Raw genomic sequence first — 26,018 nt, 5'->3', positions numbered from 1 at the left:
CTGTGACGCACAGGAGCAAACTACGTCCGAGAGTGGACCCTCTGGGTTGCGGATCCGGAGCCCCTGGGCCGAGCACGCCAGGTGATGACCAACCCCTATACAGGGATCGTTAGGGGCAAGACCACAGGGGTCAGAACCGCGACAGCCCGTACCAAGAGGGACGGCTCAGGGAGAAGCCAGGCTCGAGGCAGGACAAGGAACTACGGACTAAGACGAGAGTACCTAGGTGGGAGTATCAGAGGAGGGGGGAACCCTGCAGAGAAGCCCGTGGGGCGACGGGGCGAGGAACAGCGGGGAGACGGACAGACGGGGAACCTTAGGGGGAGTTAAGCTAGAGTGTCCGGGCTGGAGTAGACAGGGAGAGCTGGTGGACAGGAAACAGGCCGGGGAAGAATACCATCAGGCAGGGACAGACAGGGAGGACGGGATGGACCAGGGGAAACGAGGCTAAGAAGAGGAACGGACACAACACAGAATAGGTGCTGCGACGAGCACCAAGAAGTAGCACAAGGAAATAGGAGTGCGGCCAGAACGGTGCGGGAGATCCACACAATCACCAGGCGCCCTCCTCCTAGGGAGGACGCCTGAAGTACCTGAGCGCCCGGAAGAGCTCCTCAAGCCCGGACCCTCAGCGCCGCCCACGGCCAGACACCGAGGACGGACGGGCGCGTGCCCGCAACCTAGGGCCGGTGCGTGCAGCAGGGGGGAAGGCAGGACAGGCGCGCGCACGGACGGTGACGCACAGGTGAGGAGAGGCTGATGGGACATCGGCGGGCACGACCGCCGATGTCACAACCTCTGTCTACATTGTAAAGGAACAGTCTATGCAACCGAGGTTTCCCTCCATCCATACCACTTCTATAGACTTGCAGTATATTATACCACATCGCTGCAGATTGTCGGACTGCAAAACTCCACAATTCTCTAAAAACACCTTGGGAATCTTAGGGCATCTTAAGGAAGCTGCACTGCGATTTACAGGCCCCATTTCAAAAGTTCAGTTTCTTAAAGAGACAACGCACCTTTAATCAAAATGACTGAAAAAGACCTTGCGCAATTCCCCACTGTCGAAACAGAGCATATACAACTTGATACTGTCCATTATGAAGACCTGAAAGCAGAACCCACGCTTCCAACAGACTAAGCGCCCGACCAGCACATTCCCTCAAGCCAACATTAAAGGTCCTCGAGAACTACCATTCCACAACCTGGACGACCTATGAGAACGAGTCACTTCCCTCATGTTAAGCGTCCAATGCCACAAAGATGATGCAGTGAGTTTACGGGACACTATAAGACAGCTAGATATGGCCCACGGAAGATACAAGAGACTGTCCACAAGGTACGCTGCCTTCCTTAAAGAATCTAATATCGATGAAGCCTCAACAGAGTTAAGCAAAGCAGATTAAACAGACAGAGAAAGGGACGCCACCGTGCAAGACGCCAAAGATAAAGCGGAGTTCCGTATCGCTCATCTGCAAGGAGCTAGATTGCACAGGTCAGTCTCGTCCAAACACTCTGCTCGGTCGTACAAATCATCTTGCTCAAGAACTTCAGCCCTCAGCGACAGAATCCTAGAGGCCCGTTTAAACACAGGGGAATGCAAACTAAGGGTACCGTTACACCTAGCGACTCACCAGCGATCCCGACCAGCAATATGACGCGGTCAGGATCGCTGGTGAATCGCTAGGTGGTCGCTAGTGAGCTGCCACTCAGGCAGATCTCACCAGCGACATCGCTGGGGACGGGGATCGCTACTTACCTGTCAGACGCGGTGATGATGACGTCCTCCCACCCGTGTCCACAAGTCGCTCGTCGGCGCCACGGGAAGCGCCGCAGGAAGTGGAAGACGAAGAATGGTCCAGGAGCTTCTCGCGCGATCAGCGATAACCAGCGGGGGAGCCGGTCGGAGGTAAGTATCACATGCAGCGATATCGCTAGCAAAATCGCTGCAACGTCACAAAATTGGTGACTTTACAGCGATATTGCTAGCGAAATCGCAGTGTGTAACGGGGGCTTTAGATGTTTCTTCACAGAAAAGAAAGCCGAAGCAGAGGATTAAGTCAAGAAAGCAGAGGCAGACGCAGAAGTAAAGAAAGCAGAAGAAGAGGCTGGGGCAAAGATTCTTGAAACAGAAGTGGAGGAAGAAATTGCGCTAGCCGAAGTAAAAGAAATAGTTGATCCCACCAGAGACTATGTGCTGAAAGAACTACCTGAGTCAACCCCGCGTTGCCACACCGTCCAAGCTAACAACGCTGAGACCTCCAAGTCAGTTCCACCTGCAACGCCAGTGCCTTTCACAGCACCTGAGCAAGTTAGTAAGTCACCAGGAGGTGCCTTCTCAAACCCAGTTACTACAGCAAGCTGGCCATCAAGTGTTTCCTGACCAACCTCCACAGCTCAAGCAGCGGTCATCAGAATCAGAAGCTAAACCACATCTCAACCCTGCAGCAATATAATTCTACCCGGGAACATCTCCCTTTCACAGGCATCACAAGTTGTCGTGGCAGCAAGCAGTGAGAAATCCGATATGTCAGAGTTTGCCAGGTTTACGGTGAGCAGAGAGCTTATCAACATCAGCCTCTCAAAATTTGATGATCACGCAGAAAGCTACAGGGCCTGGAAGGCAACCATCGAGGTAGCCATCGCCAATCTCAACCTAACCGCAGAGCAGGAGCTTGATCTTACAATCAAATGGTTCGGCCCAAACTCTGCAAACTGTCTTAAGAACCTTAAAACTGTCTACGTGGGACAAGCAGAAATAGGTCTAGCTGCTGCTTGGCAAAGACTAGAACTAACCTTTGGCAGCGCAGAAGCAATAGAGAAAGCCCTATTCAAGAGACTTCAGAACATCCCAAAGATCAACCTCAAAGAAGTCCACAAGCTTAAAAAGTGATTTTTTTAAGTGATTTGCTCATGGAGCTGGAGACACCAAAAGAGAGCAATGTCAGTCACAAGGTATAAAAGAGTGCATGATGTCACCTTCCCCCATTTATTCACTTCTGCAAGTCAATCAATGAGCAGTTCCAGATGAAGAATGACCCCAGCCTCGACTTCCTAGACTTCAACGCTGAAACTTCAACTACAACATCATCAAAGTTTGAAGGCATCATGCAGAAACGTAGAGACTTTAAGAACACCGTGAGTGTTAGAAAGACTAATCTCCCATCATCTGCAGTACCCACAGGTAAACAGTACAGCACCCCATCGGGAGACAAGTCCTTCAATCGGGAATGTCCCATTCATAAGAAACCTCACTCAATGAACATGTGCAGAGGGTTTAGATTCAAAACCCTACAGGAGCACAAGAAAGTCCTCACCGAGCTTGGGGTATGTTTCAGATGCTACGCTTCACTGGAGCACATGGCCAAGGACTGTAAAGCTGTCATCAAGTGTGAGGAGTGTCATAGTGAAAAACACGCCTCAGCTATGCTTCTAACCCCACTTGCCAGAGATTCACCGGTTGTAGTCACCACCACCGCTCCCACTCCAAGTCATGGAGGGGAGCACCAGAATTAGACTAATACTGCCACAGCCATCTCATGCTGTGATGTGTGTGGTGATGGCCAAAGGGAGAAATGTTGTGCACAATTATGTCTAATCAAAGTCTATCCAGAGGGGCTTCCAGATAAGGCAGTGAAGATGTATGCCATCATAGATGACCAAAGCAATGGTCCTTAGTAGGACCCAAGTTCTTTGAAGCCTTTGGAATTAAAGGTCCATCAGAACCCTCCACCTTAAACACCTGCTCAGGCCTCTTAGAGACTAGCAGCAGAAGAGCTCAGGGATTCATTGCTTCTGCTATGAATGGAGATACCGAAATACCTCTGCCAACCCTTTTTGAATGTGACCAGATACCCAGTCACAGAGACGAGATTCCTACTCCTGAAGCTGCATTTTACCAACCACACCTAAGGCACCTGACCAGTGTTATTCCTCCTATGGACATCAACGCCAAGATTCTGCTCCTGCTCGGCAGAGACAATCTAAGTGTACACAAGGTTAGTCAACAGTGTAATGAGCCTGACTCTGCATCATACACCCCGAGACTGGACTTGAGATGGGTAGTCATAGGAAATGTATGTGTGGATCGTTCACAAATTAACTCCTTCAAGACTCACGTGCATGGAGATGGATGCACAACTTTCATCAAGCCGTGTCCTCATCATTACAGGGTGAAGGAGAAGTCTACAGACCCCACACAGACACCTGGCATCGCTTCTTCTCTATGACTTGACAACTTGGGAAGATCAGTCTTTCAAACAACTAAAGAGGATGATAAAGTAGCCCTGTCAGTGGAGGACAAAGAATTCATCAAAATAATGGACTGTGAGTTCTCTAAAGATAAAACCAACCACTGAGTTTCTCCATTACCTTTCCGAGTTACCAGGCCTGATTCTTCATCCATAGACGGGGGAAGGGAGCACCCAAACGTCGACACTTCTTCAGGGTAAAACATCAGTGAACAGAGTTTTGCCAGCCATTCACAGAGATTCAAACCAGCCACTGTTGAGTCTTCATGGACATCGGCTGCAGCTTCCTTCTTCGTCAGAGCGGATCAGAAACTTAACCTGTCTTCGAAGCGCAAGAAGTATCACCCGTCTCTTCCTCACACCCGAGAGTATTCCACTTTCTCAACCAACTTCAGTGGTATTCTCCAGTTATGTCCTCTCCCAGCTCCTCCATGTTTAATGAGAGCCACGTCCAAAATCAAGGACAATCCTGGCATGGAAAAGGTGAAAGTCATGCTTAGGGTCTTTCCTTCTCAAGGAACTTATGATAAATCGCAGTCTGTCCTTTTTAAACGTTTATCCACGGAAAAAACAGATCATTCTATATGATCTATCTACTTGTAGTCCCTCCATTACTGGCCACAGAAGAGCCTTTGCTGCTACAAAGATGTTTGCCTTAGATTCGGTGTTCCCTCAAGACTTTTCTCATGCTGAAGTTTGCATTGGGACTGTTGTAGAAGTGATCCAGTCTGTCGTGAGTGGTGTAGATGGGTCCATATTTTGCTTTGGTCATGTCAAGCTTTGTAAGACGTATATGATGATTGGCAAAGATGCTTCTACGCAAAGCCTTGGCATTATACCCTGTGCAATCTGCTGGCTTTTCAAACTAATCAACGTGAGGAGAGAAAAGACTGGAACTTGCTTCTCGATCTGGATATCTGCGTCGAAATCTATGGCAAAGAAGATCTAAAGGATTTATTAGCAGAGATAGCCACTGGTAGCCTTCAAGATGGACAGTCCCCTGTAGTGTATCTCTGAGAAGATCCAATATGTAGAACTTAGCTTCAAAACCAGAGTGAGCTTAGGGCCTCAATGGCAGAAAAAGCTGCTCACTTCCTTGATGCTGCCATTGCTGCAAGTAGTACCAATAAGGTGGATTGTGAGGACGAAGATAGGAAGAACTCGCATATGCTTTTCACCCTTCATATATACCAGTATCATGTGGAAAAGGAGGAATGTCAGGCGGCCTCAGCTAATTGCACCTTATTGACCTTGGGATTTGTGAAAGAGTGCTGAGTAAAAGTCATGATGCGGGATGAGGCTCCTGTCTATCTCCAAATGCTCTGGGTATTGTCATTAGCTCTTGTGAACGGTGCCAAGCATATCCCATACAGGGACAGCAAATTAACTATGCTCCTGAGGGAATCTCTGGTAAATATTAACTGCAGAACAATGATGATTGCCCACAACTCAGACTGTCCGTCAAATTATCCAGAATCCCTTGCCACCGTGCAGCTCGCTTCAAGGATTCATCGAATGAAAAAGGAAAAAATCCAAGTATGCATCCTGCTCATCTGGAGGAGAAAGCTCTTTCAAGGAAAGCCGAGTGAGAAGAACTCACCACATGAGACCTTTCCACCCAAGACAGTTGTACTTGACCCCGATTTTCCTGCTCTTGGGAGTGCATAGTGATCAAGATTATTCTTCCAGCAGTGAGCAGTTTTGTGAGAGTCATCTATGTTGGTCCAAATGGGGCGGTTTTAACTGACCAAGATCTGACAGATAATGAAGGTCCTCCAGAGTTTATTCCTTATTATCCCTGCACTTCTCAAGAGAAAGAGCAAAGATAATTTATCCAGTCTTCAAAGTTCAGATAACGATCTCTTAAAATGCAACACATTTGCCGAGCTACAAGAAAGACTTGAGTGTATTGATGGCCGTGAAAATCCAATCAGGTTCCTCCATGAAGAACTTGCTTCATCAGCTTTTGCTACAAAAGCCATGAATTACCTGGAAATTATACCTCCTATGCCACAGCAAGAAAAACTGCAACAGTCACCCAGGAAAGGCGAGGCAAAGACTTTTTCAAGACCGATCCACGAACTTGTTCTGTTGTTGTCTGTCAAGAGCATCCCTGCTGGAATGAACAGTACAGGTTTTGAACCTTTGAGTCTTCCTCTTGATATGGACTTGAGTTAGGTTTACTATTGCATTTTAACATGCTTTTCCTTTACAGGTTGTTTGCTTATGGACTCTAGTAGTGAAATCCCCAAAGTGAATTTCAGACGAAAGTGTGCTGTTCCCTTCATATCTTTCAATTTACTATTGTATTGTGTTAATAGCTTGCTTCTTCATGCTTGCCTGCTGCTGCCAACTACTGACCAGAAGCTTTTTTTGTCATTCCCTCGCTCCTCCTTTTACATTTTTCCTAGCACGTGGGAGTGTCCTGCAGCCTTGTGTATGAGCTCACTTCCTAACATCCATTTTACTTTCAGCCACCATGTGAGAAGTACATCTATTTTTTATGTTTTATGGTTCAATAAAGTATTGCTGCACTGTTATACCCTCACCATGTGTTGTCTGAGTAACATTACGCCCATGGTAAAAGGAGAGTGGGTATTAGGTGGGATGATCCCTTGTCCATGCGGTTTCGGCTAGTGGACCAGGGCACCCGCTGAATCCCCGTGTCTCCACAATGTGTCTTATGCTTTTTGCATGTTTTTATTTTTACAAGATTTGTTGGTGCCAATTTACTCTTAAAACATTTTAATATGTTTTTGTTTATGTTTATCTTGTAATATAGAAAACCCTAAGGCCAGAAAAAAACCTCATAAAACTCTGTATGTGGAGACTTTGGGATCAGATAATTTCTGTCCGCTGTGTTTGTGGAAACAAAAATCTTCTATAAAAGCCTCAAACTTTTGTGTGTGAATGAGATCTAACGTGATAGAAGATTACAGTGCGGGGAAGACGGGAAACCTTCATATAGACGGCCGGTGGGGATGGAGTCAGTGACCGACTCTGGCCAAATATGTCTCTAGAGCCGTAGTAGAAGATGAAGATGTCGTCCTCATCATGAAGTAGTTATTTCTCCTGTCACATGTAATGAATATCTCCTGCAGTATTGCTAATGCCGATTCCAGTGTCGGGAAATGAGACGAGAATTAGCGTTATGGAAGATGAGACTATGAGAAACGTATTCAGCTGCCGACTCCGAGGGAGAAACTGCTTGTTGTCTGTGGCCTAAATATATAGGTTTTATTAGTAGATGTAAAGAAGGAAACTAAATAGTAAAAAATAATAAATCTCCTCATATGTTTCCCCTATTATCTCCAGTAATTGTATTATTACACAGGATTTTTATGATGTTACATCGGCTCATCTTCTTCTCATTCAGGTCTCTACAATATCGGATCCTCTCAGCGAAGAATCTTCTATATAAGAGAATTTTCCTGATTTACCCATCAATGATGGATATGGACAAGGACAAGATGGTGGAGAGGATATTACACCTCACCCTAGAGATCCTCTTCCGGCTTACTGGAGAGGTGAGAGATTCTGATGACGTCACATTACATCATTCTTATCTATGGGAATAACAGATGGACAGAACTGGAGAGGTGAGGACTCTGGGAATGTCTGTAGAGAGATTTATTAATGTGTCTCTCCATAACCAGGATTACACAGTAGTGAAGAAGACCTCTAGTGAGCGCAGTCAGGACCCTGTGTCTGAGGGAAGATCTCTGAGTCCAATCACGGGGCCTCCTTCTCACCCCTTAATACATGAGAAGATCAATGACCAGAAGATCCTAGAACTCATCTATAAGATGATTGAGCTGCTAACTGGAGAGGTGACACTGCTGGGAATGCTGGGACATTATACAGTAATGCTATGAAGGGATCGGGGGATGATGGTATCATTGTATGTGTCAGGTTCCTATAAGGTGTCAGGATGTCGCCGTCTATTTCTCCATGGAGGAGTGGGATTATTTAGAAGGACACAAAGATCTGTACAAGGACGTCATGATGGAGGTTCCCCAGCCCCTCACATCACCAGGTAATGGACAGGACTAAATACACACGGCCTATAATTATCTGTATGAAAAGAATGAATTCAGTCCCTGTATGTGTTTCCTCCAGATCTATCCAGTAAGAGGACAACACCAGAGAGATGTCCCCGTCCTCTTCTTCCACAGGACTGTAAACAAGAAGATCCCAATGTTCCTCAGGATCATCAGGTAGATGGAGAGAAGGTGTCAGGAGATCTCCCCTATGATGTGTAGACGGCTGTGAAGGTCTTGTGCTCAGTCTTGTTTTATCCACCAGTATTATATGTTTTATACTTGTGTAATGAAAATGACAACTAGAGAGAATTAGGGTGTGTGCACACGCTGCGGATTCTGCTGCGGATCCGCAGTGGATTTGGCCCTGTGGATCTAGTACCATGTAAGGCAATGCAAAATGAAAACTGCAGTGCCCACGTTGCAGAATTTTCTGTGCGGATTTGCTGCAGTTTTAAATCCACAGCGTGTCACTTCTTTGTGCGGATTCCGCAGCGGTTTGGCACCTGCTCCATGACAGGTGTCAAACTGCAGGGGAAAACGCAGGTCTAATCCGCAGAAAATACGCAGATAAACCGCATGTCTTTTGTCCTATATCACCTTTTGTGGTAACCTTAATTTCTTATTTATAAGAAGGTGCCACACAATGGTATATTTAAAAAATAATTTTTTTTTGTAAATTCTTTATTTTAGAATTTTTTAAGTTTTTGAACATCACCATTAAACACAACACCAATTCTCAGGTACAGTTGGCGACATATTAAATAGTGTCTGGTTTAGGGCGGGAAGGGAGGAGAAAATAAGGAAAAAATAGGTAGGGGAGGAAAGGAAAAAAGAAAGGGAAGGGGAAAAGGGAACATATTCATATACAATATCAACAACATTAACAATAACAACATGTGGTTGACAACATGAGCACAATCATTGCATGGGTGCACTTCAAAAAATAACGCTTCTCCATGTATTGCAATTGAGCTATCTAATATGGGGTAGTAAGGCCAGGAGCCCCAAAGCAGAAGCCACCCAATTCAGTAGAGCCTAACAAAACAAAAAACTCCAGAATGTTCCTAAAGAGGATTGTCTTCTAAGTACCTATTCCAAGGGGCCCAAGTCGACACGAAAGCTTTATGATTATAAATTTCCCAGCTAGACAGCTCCTCTAAACGATAAATCTGATTTATTTTCGTATACCATTCTCCCAACGTGGGAGGAGCTACATCCTTCCAATGGGTAGCTATCAACTGTCTCGCCGCACTCAACATCAGTGGAAGAAGCCCATGTTTTTTTGGTAAAAAATCTTTTGACGGGCATGAAAGGAGAGCTTCCGTGGCTCCAAGATCCACCTTTATTAATCCTAATTTTTTGAGAACTAACTCAACTCCCTCCCAAAAAATTCGCAATCTAGGACATTCCCAGAATATATGCGTATGATGTCCTCTAGGATTGAGGCATCGCCAGCAATCATCATTATCCACGAGGCCTAACTGGAACAACTTAGCTGGAGTTAAATGCCACCTAGTTAATATTTTATAAGAATTCTCCTGCAAAAGTACACATCTAGAAAAACCCCTAGCATTTGACAGCATTTTAGATATTTGATCTTCTGTAAACGTGATATTAAGTTCAATTTCCCACGAGTGTATAAATGAGGGTTTAGAATGTACATTCGGAGAGATGAGATGTGAGTAAATGCGGGATATAATTTTCTGCTGTGGGGATGGAAGTTTAATCATAATATCTAGCCAGGACCAATTAGATTTAGACGGGAATCTCCTTCCAAACTGTAAAAGTATGCGTTTGATGTGTTGTTTCTGGAGAAAATTTGTTGGTTGGACCGATGCCCCCTGTGGCCAAGATCCCTCCCGCAAAGTGTTATTACTATAGAAACTATTTAACGTTTCTCTAGGGAGGTTGGACCATAAATTGTATGGATCCTGAAAGTCTTGCTCTAACAAATAGGGAATTGAGCCAATCGGTGTCAATGTGGAGGGGAAAGTATCTTCCGGGAACTCTCCCATTACCAATCTTTTAATACGCAACGTAGTTGTAGTTACATCATCCAACCTAAGAGAGGCCGGCGGCTTAGCCCTAGTCCAGAGATACGGCAAACCTCTCGGGCCCAGTAAAGCCCAGTCAACACTATCCCCCTCCTCCCTTTCAGCACAGGACACCACCTTTAACCATCTACTGAGATGGATAGCCTTATAATATAAAAGAAGGTCTGGAACCCCTAACCCTCCAAAAGAGAGAGGACGAGAAAGAAACTTATAAGGTAACCTAGCCCTTTTATTTTTCCATATAAATTTTCCAATAAGGGATTTTAATGTTCCAAAAAATGTCAGGGGAATCCGAATCGGAACCATGTTCATGGTATATAGTATAATGGGCATTATATATGCCTTAAACACATTAATACGACCCATCCAGGATAAAGTGGGTAAGCTATACTTCTGCATCAGGTTTTTGACCTTTTGAATTAAAGGAGTGTAATTGTCATGGAATAGGTTAGTGGGGTCTCTAGTTATCATTATTCCCAAATATCTAATAGAATTAGTGGCCCAAGAGAATGGAATCTGCGTACGAATGGTGGAGGTCTGAGAGTGAGGGAGACCAATGTTTAACACTTCAGATTTTGACAAATTGATTTTGAAATTAGAAAGGAGACCAAAATGATGAAAGGCTTGAAGAATAATTGGAAAGGCCTGGGATGGATTGGAGATAAGGAAAAGCAAATCGTCTGCGAAAGCTAGAGTCTTAAGTGACCTCTGACCCACCGTCAACCCCTCTATACGTTGATCTTGTCTGATGCTTTGTATCAAAGTTTCTATAACTAAAATGAACAAAGAAGGCGACAAGGGGCAACCCTGTCTAGTCCCGTTGCTAATCCCAAAACTATCTGACAGGGTGCCGTTGACTCTGACCTTGGCCGTCGGTTGTGAATAAAGCGAGAGGACTGCTGTTATATATTGAGGAGGGAAGCCAAACTTAATCATTACTTGTTCCATAAACCTCCAGCTCACTCTATCGAAAGCCTTCTCAGCATCCGTCGACAAGAGCATCAAGGGCATACCCCGAGTCTTAGCAAACATTATAGACTGAATGACTTTAGTAGAATTATCCTTCCCCTCCCTGCCTCTTACAAAGCCTACTTGGTCTGCATAAATTAGCTTAGGTAAGAAATTGCTTAATCTGCCCGCTAATATTTTAGCCCACATCTTGATATCTGCATTAAGCAGTGATATTGGTCTGTAGCTAGTGCACAGATTGGGATCTTTACCCTCCTTAGGGAGGACTGTGATGTATGCCTCCAAGGATTGTCTAGGGGGGAGCTGGCCTGCTAAATAGGAATTAAACAAAGACACTAGGTGAGGTAACAGTGGTTTTATAAACTTTTTATAATAGATAATGGGAAGACCATCTGGGCCCGGTGCCTTTCCGTTCGGAATAGTAGAAAGAATGTCTAAAATCTCTGTAGGGGTAACTGGGGCAGTCAATAAGGACTGACCTTCAAGAGTTATTTTAGGGAGATGTAACGAGGTCAAAAATTCTTTCATTTTTGCTAAGGCTGTGACTGGCTCCTGCATGCTATCAGGTGTATTTAAATTGTATAAATTTTCATAAAAGTCTTTAAACTCCCTGGCAATATCTGCAGTCCCGAGAATTGAAGAGCCATCTAAAGCTCTAAGTTGTCTAATAAACGTCTTTTCCTTTTTTTTCTTAAGTAGGGATGTCATAAGCTTACTGCTCTTATTGCCATGGAGATAAAACTTCTGTCTACTTCTCATATAAATTTTTGCTGATTTAATGTTTAAAAGGTTTTTTAATGAGGTTCTCAGATCTGTCAGTTCTGACAATATTTTATTTACCTGAGATCTCTTATGTAACCTCTCGAAGGAACTGATTTGATGTAGAATAGACACAACCTTTTTTGATCGCTCCTTTTTCAAATATGAGCCTAGGGCTATAAATTCCCCTCTCATTACTGCTTTATGAGATTCCCACACCATAGGCAAGGGCGGGCCTGAGTGCAAATTATTCTGAAAAAAGAAGTCAAGAGTACTTGTCAGTTTTTCAATGTGAGAATCCGAGTCCAAAAGAGTTTCATTCAGTGACCACGACCCAGCCGGCCGTGGTAGAGTTTTTATCTCTATGTCAAGAAAAATGGGAGCGTGATCTGAGAGAGAAATGATATCTATATTAGCTTTTCTAACTAATTGGAGATTAGCTGTTTGTACCAGTAGGTAATCAATTCTGTGATAGCTATTATTCGGATGGGAATAAAAAGTGTAATCTCTGCCCGAAGGAAAAAGCGTTCTCCAAGGGTCTATCAGATGCAATTTTTGTAATGAAAGGTGTAATCGTCTCAGCGCCCTCTGAGAAAGAGCCGATCTGCCCGTTGAAGTATCTAAGGCTGGGTTCAAAGATACATTAAAATCCCCTCCCACCAACAACAGACCCTCAGTAAAAAGTTCCAGAACATTCAATGTTTTACACAGCCAACCTATCTGGTTCCTATTTGGGGCATATAAGTTACACAAGGTAATCTTAGTGTTAGCCAAAAAGCCCTTAATTATAATGTACCTGCCTTCTGAATCAGATAAACAATCGCTCAAAATAAAAGGAACATTTTTCTTTATAGCAATACTCACTCCACCCGACGCTGAACCGCCCGTACTGTGATACCAGGTCGGGTAGCGAGATCTAGACATATCTGGGACTCTCCCTTTTTTAAAATGTGTCTCCTGCAGGAAAACTATACTAGATTTCTTTGAGTGCAAAAGATTCATCACTTGGCTTCTCTTATTCGGAGAGCGTAAGCCCTTTACATTATACGAGGCCACAGTTATAGTGGCTAAGTTCACCTTATCACCCATAATTTGTTAAAGAAGGTAATAAAAAGGATTCCTCCGTCATCAAACCACAGAAATTAAAAGAAAAAAACAAAGAGATAAGAAAAATAACAAAAAACCTAAAAATTATTAAGATAAAACATGAGAAATACAACAAGAACCAACTACCTGTCTGTGGCAGAGGCAGGGGGTCAAAAATACCTCCCATAACAGAACAGGAAAAAACATTTCTGACACACGAGTGGCATATGTTAACTTATACGGCAATTGAATGATATCAACACCTGAATAAATGTCAAACTTAGCAAGCTAAAATAGGATAAAGCATGTCCGAACGGGCCGAGGGGTCCGGCTCCAGTGTGGAAAAAACAAATACAACCGGGAGAAGCACAAGAAAGCTCAGGGGGGTATCTCCTTTTCCGTTCCAGATTTCCCTCTTTTGGGAGTCGAGCGTCTCTTTCCCAAGACCCAGTCCCCCTGTCCTCCAGTAAAAGCATGAACAGGGGGAGGCGTACGATGATCCATGTCTAGAGGAAGCCAGGAAGGAATGTCCATAGGGGCAATGCCAAAAGCGTCCCATATTTTGGGTAAATCTTCAGGGGTCCGAACCATTATTTGTCTACCATCTCCTTGTATAGATATACCAAACGGAAACAGCCATTTATATAAGATTTTACGCGAGCGTAACACCTCCAGGAGGGGCCTTAGGACTCTTCTTTTTGCAAGGGTCGACGACGCAACATCCTGATAAAGATGAATAGCAGATCCCTCATAAGAAAGATTTTTAATGTCTCTTGAAGCGGACAAAATAGCATTGGTATCCAAATAGCTCAGTAGGCCGCAAATCACATCCCTCGGAGGTTCCGTTGGTTTCGGCTTTGGTCTAAGAGATCTATGCACCCTTTCTATTACAATTCGGTCACATGTTTCTTGTGGAATTAAGAGGGCAAAGATCTCCTTAGTAGCTTTTTCCAATATCTCTGTGGAAACACTTTCAGGCAAGCCTTTTATCCGTATGTTCTTTCTGCGACTCCGATTTTCCTGATCCTCAAGGGCCAGAAAAGAGTTGTTAAGCTGTATTCTGTGATAATCTAGATGTTCTCTCATAGCATTGGAGTGGCTAATGATAGAGGACTGAGAGGACTCCAAAGACTCCACTCTATTACCAATGTGTAACAAGTCCGCTCTCATACCAGATATTTCATTAACCAATGGTTTCATAGCCTGTGCTAATAATTTTTTAAAAAACGATCTAGAAAGTTTCCCAGAGTCTGATTGAGTGACATCGCTGCCAGAAGCATCGTCACTGGAATCTGAGTCCTCGGCATGCTCCTCCTCCACAACTTCTACAGGGAGCCTTTTAGCATTAGGCTTAGACGTAGCAGATTTGTTTTTCAAAAATTTATCCATTTCACCTTGTTTGCTTCGATACACCTCCGCAGCCAGCGGTTTTGCACGCTCTTTATTAGTTTTGACCATTTTGCTCAATTGAAGCGTGCCTAAAATTTACCACCCGTGCGTCAAGAAAAGTCTAGTACAGCATTTTGCTATATAAAAATAACCCCATGTAACTTGGAGGGTGAGGGGTTAAAAATTGGAAACATCCGCGGGGATCCGCTGGAGCCGGCAGAGACAGGGTAGCGCCAACTCTCCACTGCTGCGTTTATCATTTAAAAAATAATTTTTATTCATGATCAATACAAATTACAACCCTTAAAAAGAAGGTGCTAGACCAGTGTAAGAGACGACCACATACCATGGAAGCACTACATAAGAGCGTTTTTCCTAAAGCCAACAAACTAGGGCATAATGTAAAGTATAGAAAGTATACCACAGGGAAAGGCCAACATAATTTATTTCATCTTCAACCATAAACCGACTATCCTCAGATATGTCCGGCTAGTGGGAGAAAGTCAAACCCTTTAATATCCCCTAACGCATATGGCCAAAGTTGTTAAGTGATCCCTATATTTTGTAAAGGAGCAAGAAAATTGGCTCAATAGGGGACAGAGTGTTTATTACCACCTTAAATATTATTGTGCCCCACTATTTTTGAGGCTATACACAGCAGTCAATAATATACATTATACAGGTGCTACAGTGACTAATGTGTATACATATTATATAGATGATACTGGTTATACACAGCAGTCTATATACATTATACAGGTGCTACAGTGACTAATGTATACATATTATATAGATGATACTGGTTATACACAGCATTCTATATACATGTGATACTGTGACTGCTATATATTATAAACACTATGTAGGTGATGCTGTGACTGCTGTATATACATTATGTAGGTGATACTTCTGCATATATATATATTACATAGGTGATACTGCGATTATACGCAGTGTGAAGATCTGAGGTTGTGATAATCACTGAGGCAGGTAAACAATGCAACTATTTTTTATTCCTTAAGTCCATGATTTTACAACTCTGCGTATATGGCCAAAATACATTGCACCCAGTCCACAATATCCCCTCACTCGGGCCGGTAGTCCCACTGTCCGTACCAGGCGATAACCACTGTCTCACAAATTTTGGTTGGGCCACAGATTCGTATCTCCCGCCAGTATAGTCTGTAGTCACAGTCCACGTTCCTTCAGATGACAGGTAACCAAAGCCCGTGTACCCAGCAGAAACAGTTCTAGTTAAGAAAGTTCCTGAAATCCAGAAAACGGATCCATCAACATGCGTCCAGCCCAGCCCGCAAACTATCTCCAAACTCCACAGGCTATACATGGCGTCATCCTCTATCCTCTCCATTAGGCATCACTCTCCCCACTCCCTCACTAAACATGTGGCTTCTTCCTCCCTTCCCAGGATCAGCCCCCTGCAAGGGCAAAAGTGTACAAACCCTCCCCCTTAAACATTAGCTTTTAGCTTAAAGAATGAAGAATATTCCAGCAGCCCATCACCTGGGACTGTATGTGAATCCCCATGTGCACAGACTCTGGGTGTACAGCCCCAGCTGCATGACAGATGTACGCGTGTGCTGGATCCGCTCTGAGTCACGGACTACATGACGTGTAAGCGCACACGCTATGCGCGTCACTGTGTCCCCTCCACTCTGTGCTCCGGTACAGAGCTGCTCCGCACACACGTCTCCATACACATATGGCTCTGCACACACTGTGCCATACATGTACGGCTCTGTACACATACTCCTCCACGCACACAAGGTTCCATTCCATACACACGCCTCTGCTCCGCACACACATGGCTCCACTCCATATCCCTCGTACACACAGGGCTCCGCTCCGTACACCTCGTACACACGCGACTCCGCTCCGTACACCTCGTACACACACGGCTCCGCTCCGTACACCTCGTACACATACGGCTCCGCTCCGTACACCTCGTATACACACGGCTCTGCTCCGTACACCTCGTACACACACGGCTCTGCTCGGTACACCTCGTACACACACGGCTCCACTCCATATCCCTCGTACACACAGGGCTCCGCTCCGTACACCTCGTACACACGCGACTCCGCTCCGTACACCTCGTACACATACGGCTCCGCTCCGTACACCTCGTATACACACGGCTCTGCTCCGTACACCTCGTACACACACGGCTCTGCTCCGTACACCTCGTACACACACAGCTCCACTCCATATCCCTCGTACACACAGGGCTCCGCTCCGTACACCTCGTACACACGCGGCTCTGCTCCGTACACCTCGCACGCACACACACACGGCTCCGCTCCGTACACCTCGTACACACACGGCTCCGCTCTGTACACCTCGTACACACACGACTCCGCTCCGTACACCTCGTACACACACGGCTCCGCGCCGTACACCTCATACACACACGGCTCCGCTCCGTACACCTCGTACACACAGGGCTCCGCTCCGTACACCTCGTACACACGCGACTCCGCTCCGTACACCTCGTACACACACGGCTCCGCGCCGTACACCTCATACACACACGGCTCCGCTCTGTACACCTCGTACACACACGACTCCGCTCCGTACACCTCGTACACACACGGCTCCGCGCCGTACACCTCATACACACACGGCTCCGCTCCGTACACCTCGTACACACAGGGCTCCGCTCCGTACACCTCGTACACACGCGACTCCGCTCCGTACACCTCGTACACACACGGCTCCGCGCCGTACACCTCATACACACACGGCTCCGCTCCGTACACCTCGTACACACACGGCTCCGCTCCGTACACCTCATACACACATGGCTCCGCTCCGTACACCTCGTACACACACGGCTCCGCTCCGTACACCTAGCGCACACACGGCTCCGCTCAGTACACCTCGTACACACACGGCTCTGCTACATCCACACTGTAAACCCCTCCTGACCCCACACATAAACTTCCCCTCATCCAGCACCATGACAACCAGCACAGCAGAGTCCTGCATACACTGAGGCCCCTGATCATGTGACCCCCTGACTCCTCCCCATGTCCTGTGTGCACTGTGCACAGAGGAGCCATATATGTGGAGTGCGGCACTGACATTAACCCCTTCAGCACTGAGACTCTTGGTGTTTTTGTTGCGATTTTTTAAGAATCATAACGTTTTTGTTCTGTTTCCTGTAATAGATACATCCAACACAGTGTTAAGCCCCCGTTTGCCCCTTATGGAGTATGTATGATGCCCCCCACACAGTATAATGTTCCCACAGTATAGCCATCCCCCCACACAGTATAATGTTCCCACAGTACCGTCATCCCCCACACAGTATAATGTTCCCACAGTACAGCCATCCCCCCACACAGTATAATGTTCCCACAGTACCGCCATTCCCCCACACAGTATAATGTTCCCACAGTACCGCTATCCTCCACACAGTATAATGTTCCCACAGTACTGCCATCCCTCCACACAGTATAATGTTCCCACAGTACCGCCATCCTCCACATTCAGTATAATGTTCCCACAGTACCGCTATCCTCCACACAGTATAATGTTCCCACAGTACCGCCATCCCTCCACACAGTATAATGTTCCCACAGTACCGCCATCCCCCCACACAGTATAATACTCCCAACGTACCACCATCCTTCACACACAGTATAATGCTCCCACAGTACCGCCATCCCCCACACAGTATAATACTCCCAACGTACCACCATCCCTCACACACAGTATAATGCTCCCACAGTACCGCCATCCCCCCGAACACTGTATAATGTTCCCACAGTACCGTCATCCCCCCCACACAGTATGATGTTCCCACAGTACCGCCATCCCCCCGAACACCGTATAATGTTCCCACAGTACCGTCATCCCCCCACACAGTATAATTTTCCCACAGTACCGCCATCCCCCCACACAGTATAATGTTGCCACAGTACCGCCATCCCCCCACACAGTATAATGTTGCCACAGTACCGCCATCCCCCCACACAGTATAATGTTCCCACAGTACCGCCATTCCCCCACACAGTATAATGTTGCCACAGTACCGACATCCCCCCACACAGTATAATGTTCCCACAGTACAGCCATCCTCCACACCACAGTATTATGTTCCCAGAGAACCAACTTCCCCAGCTTTTATACATTTAGGAGGCCGCAATGGCACAGCGAACATAAAAAACGTAGAGTAGGACTCCCCATACGAGACTGCCTTGACGTGGCGGGGTAGCTCAAACAATTGATCAATTTTTTGCTAAATGTCTCATTTTTGAATACAGATAGAAACCAATGTGTGTTTTCACACTTTATGTATTACGTTCTGACCACAAGCAGCGCTGGCTTCTCCCCCTCTTTTTTCTTGATATTGGTTTTGTGGCTGACCACCACTGTAGCCGTGCGCGCTGGGTCATGTACGCTATTCTTTCTGTTTTCTTAGTGATTGATCTAGGCTGCTGTTCACATTAACAGCGGCCCTGCCCTGCCCTAGGCTTTATTTGATTACGCACCTGTATCTGGGCCTGGATCGTCCTTTATCTGTGGTGCTGGTCGGGCAGTGTGGAGGTTGGACCTGAAATGTCTGCATGGACCTGGCTAACCTTTATCTGCGCTTGTCCTCTGGTGCCATAGGAACGATTTTGAAATGCTTGAGGTACAGTGTGCATGTAATGAGGTCTTGCTTTTATACATTTAGGAGGCCGCAATGGCACAGCGAACATAAAAAACGTAGAGTAGGACTCCCCATACGAGACTGCCTTGACGTGGCGGGGTAGCTCAAACAATTGATCAATTTTTTGCTAAATGTCTCATTTTTGAATACAGATAGAAACCAATGTGTGTTTTCACACTTTATGTATTACGTTCTGACCACAAGCAGCGCTGGCTTCTCCCCCTCTTTTTTCCCCAGCACACAGTATAATGTTCACACAGTACCGCCATCCCCCACACAGTATAATACTCCCACAGTACCGCCATCCCCCCACACAGTATAATGTTGCCACAGTACCGCCATCCCCCCACACAGTATAATACTCCCAACGTACTACCATCCTTCACACACAGTATAATGCTCCCACAGTACCGCCATCCCCCACACAGTATAATACTCCCAACGTACCACCATCCCTCACACACAGTATAATGCTCCCACAGTACCGCCATCCCCCCGAACACTGTATAATGTTCCCACAGTACCGTCATCCCCCCCACACAGTATGATGTTCCCACAGTACCGCCATCCCCCCGAACACCGTATAATGTTCCCACAGTACCGTCATCCCCCCACACAGTATAATTTTCCCACAGTACCGCCATCCCCCCACACAGTATAATGTTGCCACAGTACCGCCATCCCCCCACACAGTATAATGTTGCCACAGTACCGCCATCCCCCCACACAGTATAATGTTCCCACAGTACCGCCATCCCCCCACACAGTATAATGTTGCCACAGTACCGACATCCCCCCACACAGTATAATGTTCCCACAGTACAGCCATCCTCCACACCACAGTATTATGTTCCCAGAGAACCAACTTCCCCAGCACACAGTATAATGTTCACACAGTACCGCCATCCCCCACACAGTATAATACTCCCACCATCCCTCACACACAGTATAATGCTCCCACAGTACCGCCATTCCCCGCACACACAGTATAATGGTCCCACAGTACCGCCATCCCCCCGAACACCGTATAATGTTCCCACAGTACCGCCATCCCCTGCACACACAGTATAATGTTCCCACAGTACCGCCATCCCCCACATAGTATAATACTCCCAACGTACCACCATCCCTCACACACAGTATAATGCTCCCACAGTACCGCCATCCCCCCGAACACCGTATAATGTTCCCACAGTACCGGCATCCCCCCACACTGTATAATGTTCCCACAGTACCGCCATCCCCCCGAACACCGTATAATGTTCCCACAGTACCGCCATCCCCTGCACACACACAGTATAATGTTCCCACAGTACCGCCATCCCCCACATAGTATAATACTCCCAACGTACCACCATCCCTCACACACAGTATAATGCTCCCACAGTACCGCCATCCCCCGCACACACAGTATAATGGTCCCACAGTACCGCCATCCCCCCGAACACCGTTTAATGTTCCCACAGTACCGCCATCCCCTGCACACACAGTATAATGTTCCCACAGTACCGCCATCCCCCACATAGTATAATACTCCCAACGTACCGCCATCCCCCCGAACACCGTATAATGTTCCCACAGTACCGCCATCCCCCCACACTGTATAATGTTCCCACAGTACCGCCATCCCCCCACACAGTATAATGTTCCCACAGTACCGCCATCCCCCCACACAGTATAATGTTCCCACAGTACCGCCATCCCCCCACACAGTATAATGTTCCCACTGTACCGTCATCCCCCCACACAGTATAATGTTCCCACAGTACCGCCATCCCCCCACACTGTATAATGTTCCCACAGTACCGCCATCCCCCCACACAGTATAATGTTCCCACAGTACCGCCATCCCCCCACACAGTATAATGTTCCCACTGTACCGTCATCCCCCCACACAGTATAATGTTCCCACAGTACCGCCATCCCCTCACACAGTATAATGTTCCCACAGTACCGCCATCCCCCCACACAGTATAATGTTCCCACAGTACCGCCATCCCCCCACACAGTATAATGTTCCCACTGTACCGTCATCCCCCCACACAGTATAATGTTCCCACAGTACCGCCATCCCCTCACACAGTATAATTTTCCCACAGTACCGCCATCCCCCCACACAGTATAATGTTCCCACAGTACCGCCATCCCCCCATACAGTATAATGTTCAAACAGTACCGCCTTCCCCCCCACACAGTATAATCCTCCTTTAAAAAAAAAAGGAATACATAAGGGCCTATTTTTACAACTGAGAAGGAACTGTTCTAATGTCACAGATTCTAATAGACACGAACACCAGTTTCAGGGAAAAAGGATACCCACAGTACATTTTGGATTCTGCGTGAACGTTTGCAGGAGAGACAGACACTCCTCCATACCTAACCAAGAGACCAAGTAAAAGATGGGATAACAGGATTAATAGGAATTTACGATAATCAGAGTGATTGTATCTTTAATATCCACAGAGAACACTGTGGCTGACCCGGACCTGAGGGGTGCGGTGGGATCTACTCCCACAGTAACTTTCAGAAAGGGTCGATCAATTAGGGACCATTTAGTGCATAGCTTCTATAAAAACCTGCACCAAGGGGGACATGACTAGATGGAAGAATTGGGTTTTTTTGTGGAGAATGATGTATATGTAATTAGATGAGACCATGTAAATCTTTCTTGAGTTCCTCCACTGATGAAACATTTTCCAGAGGTTTTATTCTGTAAAACCTCAGGATATTTTACTTGTTTTTAGTCTCCCATGACTCCGATCTCAGGATTTTTCTATATGTGTGGAATCCAATCCAAATTCATTTTGTGCTCTGGCGTGAGACGCATACTTCTGGACATGCGCAGTCGCAGATAGGAGACCATGATGCGCTCCGGTTTGGAATGCACATATCCGAGCATGCACAATTGCAGACAATGATCCTATATGCGCTTCGGCGTGGAACACATTACGGGCATGTGCAGTCCTGGGTACGAGTGGCATGGTGGCGATCAGTTTACCTGACGTTTCAGTATAAAGCACGTCACTTCCGGACATGCACACTAGGGGACGGGCATTATCGGCCCTGTAGGGCATGAGAAGTAGAGCAGGCACAGTACATTATTGTAGACAGACTCCATTCTATATGTCCTATGACAATTCATCTCTAGGAATGGGTTTCCTAGTCTGGGGAGGGTTTTGGATGAAGTGGGCTATTTAAACATGGACACCAGGCTATTAGACACACTATGATGAACATCATGAATTATCATCTATATGTCAAGCCCCCTGATGAAGCTGTTGGGCGAACACGTCAATGAGTATTACTTAATCATTCTCTGATGATTATCATACCCTTTCCTGTATATATACCTTGTGACATATCTGGCCCTATTTAATGTGTCAATAATTTTTTTATATGTATATTAGGATTAATTAGGGATGGGTGAGTAGTGTGTGCTTTTTTTTTGTAAATATCAAGAATTGTGAGGGTATCACAATAAGTGGAGGGCTGTGGGGGGGGGTCTTATACTGAGTGGGTGGCTAATGGGGACCATTATACTGAGGGGGGGCAGTGGTGCACTGTAAGGTCCTCCATACTAAGTGAGGGCCTTCATTTTGTGTAGTAGGCTGTTCTTACCATAATACTGTGTCGGGCTGTATGTGCCAGACAGGAGGACCAGGGAATGGCACAGACTTTGCCACCGAGAAAAATCAAGGTGCAGAAATTTCACGTTTCTTGTAGGTAAAAAATGTTTTCATTCAAACTGATAAAAACTATATACACAATGCATTTCAGCTGATTGCATCCTTCTTCAGGTAATTGTAGAAAATGAATTTGACCCTTCTTATATAGCCCTTTTCCAGCGTGAGAGAGAGAGGGTAGACAAAAGAGGAAGAGGAGGAGTGATTCAGCCTACATTGTTCTTTTAAATATATATAAAAACATTTTTATTATTATTTATTATAGCGCTATTTATTCTATGGCGCTTTACATGTGAGGGAGTATACATAATAAAACAAGTACACTATTCTTAAACGGTACAAGTCACAACTGATAAAGGAGGAGCAAGGATCCTGCCCGCGAGGGCTCACAATCTACAAGGGATGGGTGAGGGTACAATAGGTGAGGGTAGAGCTGGTCGTGCAGTGGCTTCGTTGATCAGTGGTTACTGCAGGTTGTAGGCTTGTTGGAAGAGGTAGGTCTTCAGGTTCTCTTTGAAGGTTTTGATGGTAGGCGAGAGTCTGATATGTTGTGGTAGAAAGTTCCAGAGTAGGGGGGATGCATGAGAGAAATCTTGTATGAGATTGTGGGAAGAGGAGATAAGAGGGGAGTAGAGAAGGAGATTTTGTGAGGATCGGAGGTTGTGTGCAGGATAGATTGGAAGAGTGTGAGAGTCTTAGAGGGGAGGCCACAGAGCAGGAGGTTACAGTAGTCAAAGTGGGAGATGATGAGGGCATGGACTAGAGTTTTGCAGATTCTTGGTTGTGGAATGTACGGAAATATTTTTGAGTTCAAGTCGTCCGGAAGCAAAAAGGGCCTGTATATACGGTTTGAAAGAGAAATCAGTGTCAAGGATAACCCTGATGCAGTGAGCTTGTGGGACTGGGGAGAGCGGGCAGCCGTTTACTTTAATGGATAGGTCCTTTGGGGGGTCGAGTGAGATGGGGGAAAGATAAGTAATTCTGTTTTGTCCATATTAAGTTTTAGTAATCTAGCGGAGAAGGATGAAATAGCAGACAGACATTGAGGGATTCTGGTTAGTAGGGTGGTGATATCTGGTCTAGAGATGTAGATCTGTGTGTCATCTACATAGAGGTCATACTGAAAGCCGTGAGATTCTATGAGCTTTACCAGGCCAAAGGTGTAAATGGAGAAGAGCAGGGACCCTAAGACTGAACCTCGCGGGACTCCGACAGATAGGGGACGCTGTGAGGAGGTGGTGTGCAAGTGGGAGATGCTGAATGTCTGGTCTGTTAGGTAAAACGTGATCCAAGATAGGGCCAAGGGATGCCAAGAGATGAGAGGGTCTGTAGTAATAGGAAATGGTCCACTGAGTCAAAGGCAGAGGACAGGTCCAGGAGGAGGAGGACAGAGTAGTGTCGCTTGGCCTTGGTGGTTAATAGGTCATTGGTGACCTTAGTTAAGGCAGTTTCAGTGGAGTGGTGTGGCCGGAAACCAGATTGTAAGCGGTCGAAGAGGGAGCAAGAAGAGTGGCGAGAGGACAGACACAGCAAACCTTCTTGCCACAGCTTGCATTGATATGCCATCCTGGATGAGCTGCACTACCTGAGCCACTTGTGTGGGTTGTAGAGTCCGTCTCATGCTACCACGAGTGTGAAAGCACAACCAACATTCAAAAGTGACCGAAACATCAGCCAGAAAGCATTGGTACTGAGATGTGGTCTGTGGTCCCCACCTGAAGAACCTCTCCTTTATTGAGGGTGGCTGGATAACTGCCAATAATTTCCATCTGTTGTCTATTCCATTTGCACAACAGCATGTGAAATTGATTGTCAATCAGTGTTGCTTTCTAAGTGGACAGTTTGATTTCACAGAAGTTTGACTTACTTGGAGTTATATTCTGTTGTTTAAGTGTTCCCTTTATTTTTTTGAGCAGTGTGTGTGTGTATGTATATGTGTATATATATATATACTGTATATACTAGCTGAAGAGCCCAGCGTTGCCCGGGCATAGTAACTAACTGTGGTTAGTTATAACAAATTATAATGATTATCATCCATCCAATAGTCCGGTGCCCATATACCCATCATACATATCCTTCATCCCATAGTCCCGTGCCCATATACCCATCATACATATCCTCCATCCCACAGTCCTGTGCCCATATTCCCATCATACATATCCTCCATCCCATAGTCCCGTGCCCATATACCCTTCATACATGTCCTCCATCCCACAGTCCAGTGCCCATATACCCATCATACATATTCGCCATCCCATAGTTCTGTGCCCATATTCCAATTATGACATCATCATCACCATGGCAACTGTTATGACATAACGCCACCATTGCAACCCATTATGACATCAGCGTTGCCATGGAAACCATTATGACATCATAATGCGAGGCTTGGTAGACATATACATACACACACACACACATATACACACACACACATACACTCAGCTTTATATATATATATACACGGCAGATATATATTACACACTTAGTGGGGAAAAAAATTAGTTAGCCACCAATTGTGCAAGTTCTCCCACTTAAAAAGATGAGCGAGGCCTGTAATTGACATCATAGGTAGACCACCACTATGAGAGACAAAATGAGAATACAAATCCTAAAAATCACCTTGTCTGATTTGGCAAGATTTATTTTGCAAATTATGGAGCAAAATAAGTATTTAGTCATTAACAAAAGTTCATCTCAATATTTTGTTATATATCCTGTGTTGGCAATGACAGAGGTTAAACGTTTTCTGTAAGTCTTCACAAGGTTGGCACACACTGTTGGTGGTATGTTGACCCATTTCTCCATGCAGATCTCTAGAGCAGTGATGTTTTGGACCTGTCGCTGGGCAACACGGACTTTCAACTCCCTCAAACGTTTTCTATGGGGCTGAGATCTGAATACTGGCTAGGCCACTCCAGGACCTTCATATGCTTCTTACGAAGCCACTCCTTTGTTGCCCTGGTGGTGTGCTTGGGATCATGCTGAAAGACAAATCCATGTTCCATCTTCAATGCCCTTGCTGATGGAAGGAGGTTTTCACTCAAAATCTCACGATACATGGCCCCATTCATTCTTTCATGTACACAGATCAGTCGTCCTGG

General features: G+C 45.8%; 2 protein-coding genes across 2 annotated transcripts in view; one reads left to right on the top strand and one right to left on the bottom strand.

Moving 5' to 3' along the window:
- The window catches only part of LOC141072991 (uncharacterized), a 481,253-nt gene that overhangs the window by 225,919 nt on the left and 229,316 nt on the right, over positions 1-26,018 (bottom strand). The gene's annotated exons all lie outside the window — the stretch shown is intronic.
- The window catches only part of LOC141072989 (uncharacterized), a 104,063-nt gene that overhangs the window by 55,971 nt on the left and 22,074 nt on the right, over positions 1-26,018 (top strand). The window contains exons 2-5 of the mRNA XM_073560256.1: positions 7,630-7,780; positions 7,910-8,083; positions 8,166-8,289; positions 8,373-8,470. Of these exons, the coding sequence (XP_073416357.1) occupies positions 7,700-7,780; positions 7,910-8,083; positions 8,166-8,289; positions 8,373-8,470 (477 nt within the window). The 5' untranslated portion in view covers positions 7,630-7,699. The remainder of the gene's footprint in view (positions 1-7,629; positions 7,781-7,909; positions 8,084-8,165; positions 8,290-8,372; positions 8,471-26,018) is intronic.

This window comes from Dendrobates tinctorius, unplaced genomic scaffold (assembly GCF_039654945.1).
Source record: "Dendrobates tinctorius isolate UK_male_01 unplaced genomic scaffold, ASM3965494v1 ptg000294l, whole genome shotgun sequence".
Classification (NCBI taxonomy): domain Eukaryota; kingdom Metazoa; phylum Chordata; class Amphibia; order Anura; family Dendrobatidae; genus Dendrobates; species Dendrobates tinctorius.
Note: the sequence above shows the minus strand (reverse complement) of the source record. Positions and strands in the feature narration are given on the sequence as shown.